At 52.9% G+C, this 8,700-nt stretch overlaps 1 protein-coding gene across 1 annotated transcript in view; it reads left to right on the top strand.

Moving 5' to 3' along the window:
• The window catches only part of SSH2 (slingshot protein phosphatase 2), a 100,078-nt gene extending 91,636 nt beyond the window's left edge, over nucleotides 1-8,442 (top strand). The window contains exons 13-14 of the mRNA XM_044672891.1: nucleotides 3,210-4,044; nucleotides 6,187-8,442. Of these exons, the coding sequence (XP_044528826.1) occupies nucleotides 3,210-4,044; nucleotides 6,187-8,124 (2,773 nt within the window). The 3' untranslated portion in view covers nucleotides 8,125-8,442. The remainder of the gene's footprint in view (nucleotides 1-3,209; nucleotides 4,045-6,186) is intronic.
• The last annotated feature ends 258 nt before the right edge of the window (nucleotides 8,443-8,700 follow it).

Here is an 8,700-nt window from a genome sequence, read left to right as displayed (position 1 = left end):
GAGAGAGAGAGAGAGAGTGAGTGTGTGTGTGTGTGCGCGCTCTTGTGCTACAGGGCCCACTAAAGTCTGCTTTGTTTCACAGCACTCTATAGGGCTGCCAGCAGCTCTGTTTGTTGTTCTGCATGCTGGTCAAGCGGGTACCTAAAAGATTTATGTTCCAGTGGACAGGCTCAGATTTCAGGCAATCATTCGCAAACTGGACCATGTGTTTAGTGTATCAGGTTCTATAGGGAGTGAGGAAGAAGGGCCCAGTGATCAGAGAGGTTTCCTTCCACGTGTCCTCCTCAAATAAGCAGTATTTGGTTTTTTGAACTTGCCCAGTTACCAGGAAGAGAGGAGGCAGGCTCATCGCTCAGCCTACAGCCGCCTGGTACATCTTTCTCCACCTATCTCTCCCCCTTCAGAACAGGCAAGGTTTGCCTGGCACATGCTCAGACATGTGTTTCCGTAAAGCAGTACGAAGACCAGAACCCTTAAAGGGCGCTCACACCCTGCTGTGGGGACGCCGGCCTTTGATCAGTGACTGGATTCGATTTCTGAAATCCGATCACATCCATACCATCTTTCTCTGAAAGAGCCCAAAGCAGTCACCCTCCCATGATCTGATTAGGGCCCTACTAAAGAAGGAGGGCTCGGGGTTTGTTCTTGAATGCCTGTTTTATGGCTTGGGTCAGTGAAGCCCCAGATGACTTTCTCCAGGTCATATTGGGAATCAGTGGGCGGCTGGTATGGGAGTAAGTGCTACAAAGGGGAGAAGCTGCTTCATTTGACAACGGAGTTCAACTGAGCTTTAAAGTGTTTACAGCTTTTCATAGTGCTTCAGGAAGGGGAAAAAAAGGAACAAGTTTGTTTTCCCTGATTTATAAGAACCTGGAGGTGAGACAGACTGTCCTTTCCCAGAAAGGGGAGAGGGCTCTTCTTGCTATTTCCAGGCAGTTGGCAATCCCCCCACGTGTGCCCCCTAAGAAGGAAGGTGGAGGAGGTATATGGGGCCCGTGTGCTGTGACCAGGCACCACGATCATCCTGCAGTCACTGAGTGTAGGGTTCATTCCCAGGAGGGGGATGATAGAGTACACAGCCATTCCATTCAACAGCTGCTCCTTGAGTACTTTCTGTGTATACAAAACTAGAGGAGATGAGGAGGCAGCTGGGGGGCTCAATGGATAGAGAGCCAGGCCAGAGACGGGAGGTCCTGGATTCAAACGTGACCTCAGACACTTCCTAGCTGAGTGAGTCACTTCACCCCCATTGTCCAATCCTGACCACTCTTCTTGTCTTGGGACTTGTGTCAACAGTAAGACAGAAGGTAAGGGTTTAAAAAAACTAGAGGGGGGAGTCTTCAGGGATATTTTGCCTGTTTCCAATTGAGGTCAGATGCCAAAGAAGACAGAAGAGAGCCAAGGGCTATTGATTCCAGGCATCCGAGCTATGCTGCCCACTCTCGATGACTGGCTTCCTGTCCCCTGGCAGGCCCAGGCAAGGGAGCCAGACAGCGTTAAAAATTAAACTGGCTCAAACAAAGCTCTGAGCAAATGGCTCCCTTTCACTGGGACAGACAGGAAGACCTGACAGACTCACAGCACGGCTCTGGTTAGGCTTCAGGCCTGTGTGGGAGCACCACACACACACACACACACACACACACACACACACACACACACACACACACCCATTGCAGGGAAGGAGAAGGCCATCAGCAGGCTGCTCACACAGACCTCATTGTGAGTCCTCCTGGGGGTCTCTGTTGCAGGATAGCAGATGAGGCATCGTCAGACTCGGCCTGGCTTTGCTGGGCAGCCCAGCGGTCAGATGCCTTTTCTAAAGCCGTCGCAGCTGGACCTGCAGCTTCCGTGTCCTCCGTGCAGGCCCGGATTTCCCAGAAATCTCCAGGCGGCTCCACCGTCTGCACATGGTTTTGGCTCCGTGGGACTTTTGATAGGGAAACAGAAATTCTTCGCTCATTTGTCTTCCATGATAGTCCCGGGCCCTTTGGCCTCTTGGCTGGAGCAGGGAGAGAGCGGGAGTCCCGGGGTCTACAGAAGAGGGATTTGCCTGAGGCTGCCCAGCCCAGCCTTGGGGGTCCGGCTTTGCTCTTTGGCTGTCCTCCTGAGAGGTGCTCCGAGAACGGGATGGAGAAGCCGGAGAGGGGAAAAATGAGATTCAAGACACAAACGTGTCTGGGGAGGCTGAGGGCAAACCTGGCTAAGGGGAGTTCTTCAGCCAAGACCCGGCAGAAACGGGGCCAAGAGGCCAGGCTCACAGCGCCAGGATCCCCTCCGCTGGCCCGCACAGCGTCGGAGGCTCGTTGTCTCCTCCTAGGGGCGACCGGTGACGCTGCAGCACCTGAACCCCACAGTCTGCCCTCCGGTGTGGGTCAGATGCCACTGGCGGGCCTGCAGAGGGGAGGACGAATGCTTGTAGCTCAGGGACATGTCCAGAGGCCAGCAGAAAGAGCTGCTTTTCCCTCTCGGAACACAGGCTCGTCTCCCCAAGAAACAGGTGAAGAATGTTAGGGAAAATGGCACCAGCATCTCAGCTTTGAAAGGGTCCACACTTAGGAGCAGCTGCATAGCACAGTGGATGGAGCACCAGGCCAGGAGTCAGGGAGACCTGGGTTCAAATCTGGCCTCAGACACTTCCTAACTGTGTGACCCCGGGTAAGGCGTGTGACCCCAGTTGCCTAGCCCTTGCTGCTCTTCTGTCTTAAAATTGATACTAAGAAGGTGTGGGTTTAAAAAAAAAAAAAAGAAAAAGGATACATATAGGTATAGATATAGATATAGCCACACACACCCCTCTAACCTGACATTGTAGCTTTCCCTCAAAGATGTGCTTTTTCTTGGTGACTCCATGGATAGAGAGGCAGGCTGGAGATAGGAGGTCCTGGGTTCAAATGTGACTTCAGATACTTCCTAGCTGTGTGACCCTGGACAAGTCATTTAACTCCCATTCCCCAGCCCTTACCACTCTTCTGCCTTGGAACTGATACTTAATATTAATTCTAAGATAAGGATTTCTTTAAAAAGGATTTGCTTTCCCCTGTAACCTTGGTGAGCTCCTGTCCTCCTTCCTTCCTGATTAGCCACCAGGTTCTGGCCCATCCCCTTATTCATCATCCCCATGGAACAACTGTGTCCAGCTCCAGTAGGCCCTGATCAATAACTGGATGAAGCACTAATCCGTGTCATTTCCCTGTTCCCCCCCACAGCAAACAACGGCACAATAAGCTGTGGCGCTCTCACTCAGACAGCGACCTCTCGGACCACCATGAGCCGATCTGCACGGCAGGGATGGAGTTTAACAGGAAGGAGATCACCACTTCAGCAGACCAGATCACAGAGGCAAAGGCCACGGAGAGCCACCCTCCGATGCCTCCTGTCTTTGTGGAACACCGGCTCCCCCAGGATGCAAGCACACACGAACTGGACCCAAAAGACAGGATGATCTGCTTAGAGTTTACATCCAGAGAATTTCATACGGGACAAATTGAGGATGAATTAAATCTCAACAACATTAACGGGTGTTCGGCGGGCTGTTGCCTGAATGAATCCAAATTTCCCCTTGACAATTGCCATGCATCCGAAGCCTTAATCCAGCCAGAACACTCCTTGGAGATAGCTCCACGGTTCCCAGACTTAACAGTGGAAGACTTGGAGACGGACGCGCTGAAGACAGATGTCAGTGTCCACTTACTGCCCATGGAGGAGCTGACATCTCGCCTGAGAGACCTCCCTGTGTCTCCTGACCCAGATTCGCCTGGTCCGCAGCCCAACGCCCAGACTGGGGCATCAGACTTCAGTACTGACCGCATCGATTTTTTCAGTGCCCTTGAGAAGTTCGTGGAGCTCTCCCAGGAGACCCGACCCCGCTCCTGCTCCCACTCCAGGTCTGAGGAAGCAGGAGGGGGAAGGAATGGAGGGGTCCGTTTGTCAGTGTTGGAAACGGCCCCTTCTGAGGCGAGCCCCGAGGGCCAGAGAAGCAGCTCCTCAAGCAACACTCCCCATGTGTCAGGAGAGTCTTCCCTGGATGAAGACCAGCCAAAGGTAAACCCTCCAGGGGAATGGGGGATAATATATGGCCCTCCTAGGCTCCCTTTGATTTGGGCTCTGATAGACGCTTAGAGAGGCAGGCAGCTTGGCGGGACCTGGGGAAAGCCCTAGAATTGACATGGGATTCCCAAGGATATTCCCATGAGCCATTAGGGTCATCTGAAGCTCTTCTGGCCAAGGGAAGTGGACAGAGATGAGTAGATCCAGGAAAGAGGCTGAAGGTATAAATGCTGCCTGCCTGTACGAGTCATCTGAACGCTGAATCCAGATGCTTTCCCTAAGTTAAGAGCTGCCCCTAACCCCAGCTAAGAACAAGCTACAAAATGAGGATAATAACACACCTATCTCCCAGGGATGTTGGGGATCTGCTGAGATGGTACCTGTAAACTGTTCTACAAGCCCTAAAGCTCTACATAAGTGTTAGATATTATTATTTTTTATTAAGACTTGTGGGTATCGTTAGAATACAAGAGTGAGTGTCCCCCACTTGTGTCCTTGCTTCATTCCCCTTCTTCGCCATAGGCAGCCTTAAGTTTGAACTGGTCTTTAGAACACATGATTTGTGGCTCTCCCTGTGCTCATAGTCACAGAAGCACGATTTCAGAATGGAAAGGTAGTTTGGTGGCCATCTGTCCAGCCCCTACCCAAAATGACTCCTTTCTGCTTGGCCAGCCCTGACTGAAATAGCCTTTATGCAAAGATACTTCCTTCTGGGTGCTATCTCTGCAAGCCAGTGCAACACCAGAGACTGGTGAGTCACCCTCAGGGATCTTGGTATGTTTGATGCTGCCTGACTCTCCAAGCAGAATGCCCCCAAAGGCATGGCTAACCTCATTAGTTGTCTTCTGGAAGAGAAGGCTTGTTCCTAGGAAAACATCTCGTCCTGAAATCTTGTCCAGATTTTTCCCAAACGACTCATCATAGTGGTGCCACTTAAGGGTTCTCCAGGTCCAATGCCCTGTGGGTGATCCCTAGCATTTCAAAATGGCCATATCTGACTGGAGTAGGAGCTGCCTGGGTCGGTATTCACCTGTTTCTCAGGCCTTAACTGAAGAAGCCACTTGAGAATTCATCGCAAGTAAATTGGTAAACGGTGTGAATTTTTTTAAGTTTGCTAATACACATAGTCGGGATTTCCCCCAAAATATATAGACTGTAAAATTTAAATTAATAACTCCAAGTATTATTTTTTATAAAGTTAATTAATAATCAATTGAAGTAGAAGAAATAAAAAAAAAAAGAAATAGAAGTTCAAAGCCTAATACTCTAACTAAAGTATGATCACATGTGTAAATTCTCCTGCTGGCTCTCAACCAGCTTCAGCAGCTGCGTTCAGAAAAAGAGAGAGAGGTGGGGTCACACCAAAACTTTATCCTCCGTATGTACGCAGGCAGTGTTTGCACTCAGCGTGAGCACGGCAAATGGGATGCTGGGTAAGAGAGTCCTGGGGAGCGAAATCTATCCACACTCACCAGGTAAACATTTTGTAAGAGCAGCCACGTGAACCCTCATGGGGATGGATCTGCCAGGTGTCCAGACATCAGGGCTCTCTTTGTACCCTCTCCAGACTTGCAGGTTGGGGACATTGAGAATGGGAGACACTTTTTAAGAGACTTAAAAAACTCAGTGGCTGAAGGGCATCTTCACACGTCTGGATTATACCCAGCCTTGAATGTCTGCTAGTAGACTTCAATCCTTGAATGGAACTCCTCGCCTAGGGCCTGGAAGACAATTTAACCAAAGAAGGGAAAGAGGGCCGTGCTGTCATTTTCCCAGGGTATTCATTGCCCCGGGGGTTCAGGGGTGCAAGAAGCTCAGAAGCAACACTGCTCCTGAAGGTAACCCCGAAGCACAGAGTGAAGCACAGAGTGAAGCAGGCCGGGCCACATTCCTAGGAACACTTAGCAGGCAGTAGGCGCCTGCTCACTGGTTTTCCATGTTCAGGGCAGTTCCTAGCTCATCTCCCTCAGCCCCAAAGCAAATAGTGGAGGAAACCCTACCCACTCCCTTACTATGTATTCACCATTGAGTAGATTTTTTCACCAAAACTGGGTCATCAATAAAATAGGAAAATGTACGTTTTTCCCCAAACTGTAACTTGCTTAATGATCTCTCTCTCCCCTTCCTCCCTCTTAGGATATCTCTGAGCTGATTAGCCCCGAGTATGTGATGCAATCCCACTCAGAAAATGCCATTTCAGTGAAAGAAATTATCACTGAAATCGAATCCATCAATCAAGGAATCGGGCAGTGTCAGCAGAAGGTGGACATCGTATCCAACTCGTGCCATACACCAAAGAGAAACACCATCCATGAGTTACCCCTCTTTGAGGCGACCTGGACCTCCGAGAGCAAAGCTGGCCACGTGGACCAGAAGGAGGGAGTGTGCGCGGTGCAGCCTGACCTGGCCAAGGGGGACCAGGAGGCCATGCTGATGGCCCCAACCCCTCTGGAAGAGCTAGAAGAAGGTGATCTCACTGAGGAAGACCCAGAGTCCCAAGGCCCAGGCGTGAACCCGGCCCCCCCGTGGTGCCCCGGGTCTGTGAGGCGGGCCACTTTGGAGTTTGAAGAACGCCTGAGGCAGGAGCAAGAACACCACAGCGCCGCCCCTCTCGGCCCGCTGCCTGCGCGCAAGAACTCCAGGAATGACTCTGCCGTCCTGGAGGGAACTCCAAGAGGCAAGAATGAAGAAGCTGCTCTGGAGCCTGCCCTGAGGCCCAGGGAACGGGAATTGAGCAAGGCTCAAACAAAAGAGGGCGGGTGGGAGGCCTCACCTCCCCAGCCTGGCCAGGCGGCTGGCACACAGGCCGCTGCGCTGCAAGCTCTCCAGCCCAACCCAGATTTCCCAGAGGGTCCCCTAGACTTTGGAGCAAAACAAGAAAGAGCACCCAAGGAGCCCCTCGCATCCAGGACAAAGCCTGCGGTGGACCGCCTTCCCAAAAGGATCGAAATCATTGAATACACTCCCATGGTGACGTCCCCCGACTTAATGTTGGACTTCGCCGCCGCCGGAAAGAGAGGAGAGACGGTGCTGAAGACCGTCATGGTGGAGCAGTCCATCACGGTGATGTGTACCGTGGACGAGAACCTCAACACCACCCTGTGCCCGGAGCTGGCTTCTCTGCACCCCCAAGTGCTCCCTCTGCTTCAGCCCTCGTCACTTCAGCATGGCGGGGCTCCCCAAGCTGCCTTCACCCCAGACAGTCCTGAGGAGGAAGACTCCGGGTCTCCTTTGGGGAGCCCTGCAGCCCGCTTCCCTTCCACTAACTTGGATTGCCTGCACCCCCAGACTGTTCTTCATCTCGAAGGTGTGACCCAGGAAAGCAGCACCACAGACGGCGAGCCCTGGTCCGAGCCCAGCCGCATCCAGGCTGGTGCCAGCACTGGGGTCCCGGGGGGCGCTGACCCCCCAAGAGTGTTGAGCCACCTTGGTGAGAGCACGCTAGCCCCACCGGCCCCCCACGGGCTCTCCCACAGTTCTAGCAGTGACAGTATAAGTGTCGGCCACAGCGTCAGGGCGGTCAAAAAGCATTCGAGAGAAATCGAGTCCCGCATCCTTCGGCAGGCAGGGCTCACCAGGCCGTCCCAGATGAAACGCTCGGCCTCGCTGGCCAGGCTGGGTCACCTGAATCTGCACAGGGGGGGCTTCCCAGAGGTAGAGCTGGTATCTCTGGAGGCCCCCCACCCTGGCCTGCAGCCCTTCCTCAGGACGGGCCCCTCGGAAGGCCCAGGACCCCTCTCCCAGCAGCCAGAGCCCAGCACGTATTTTGTAGAACAGCTTAAAATGGAGGAGTGTATCGCTCAGAGCAGGCCCGTCGAGAGGCCTCTGGTGCAGTATGCCAAAGAGTTCGGCTCCGCTCCGCAGTGTCTGGTTCCCCATCCAGGACATGAATTGACTAGTTCTGGGGAGGGCCTTCCCTTGCTCCAGATCCAGCAGGGACTGGATGCTCCAGGCCCGGGCCCGGGGCGGACCGTGGCCGCTCGGCAGCCGCACGGGAGAACTCACCCCCTTCGGAGACTCCGAAAGCCCAGTGACAAAAAGCGGACAAGCAACCCCTTCTATAATACCATGTGAGAGAGCCCAGCCAGGACGCTCCAAGGGAAATGTTTGTCTGTAAAGGGCAGGTGTAATATGTAAGGAACATGCACTTTATTGGTTAATTTTCTATGTTTTGGTCATTTTACTATTGTTGGCGCATGCAGGGTTTGGGTTTTCTGTGTGTGACTTGGACTGCGAGACCATTTTATCTTTAGTTTTTTGTTTTTGTTTTTTAAGAAACTCAAACAACCTCAAACAAATTACAAAACACCTCATTTTCTAAGAACACCATCCAAAGCAAATTGCTGTTTTTCAGCCGGCTACCCCTGCTTCTCATTTCTCTATGGAAGAAGATGTGCCCCCTGCCAGGCCGGGGAGTTGGGGTGGCCGCCGGAGAAGCAGGAGGGGGTGGAGGGGCGGAGGAAGGTCTCAGGTGGGGATGCAACCCTCGGGCCTGCCCGCAGGGGTCCTGCTGGAAGAGCCTGGACGCTCGGGCTCCACGGCCTGGGCTGGTAGAGGCTGGAAATGAAGGGGGGAGCCAGTGAGTGCTTGGATTGAAAAGGGGGCACTCACGGAGAAGCTCGAGCTCCGGGCCGTACTGCCGAAGGAGGG

Source organism: Gracilinanus agilis, chromosome 4, assembly GCF_016433145.1.
Source record: "Gracilinanus agilis isolate LMUSP501 chromosome 4, AgileGrace, whole genome shotgun sequence".
Lineage (NCBI taxonomy): Eukaryota > Metazoa > Chordata > Mammalia > Didelphimorphia > Didelphidae > Gracilinanus > Gracilinanus agilis.
Note: the sequence above shows the minus strand (reverse complement) of the source record. Positions and strands in the feature narration are given on the sequence as shown.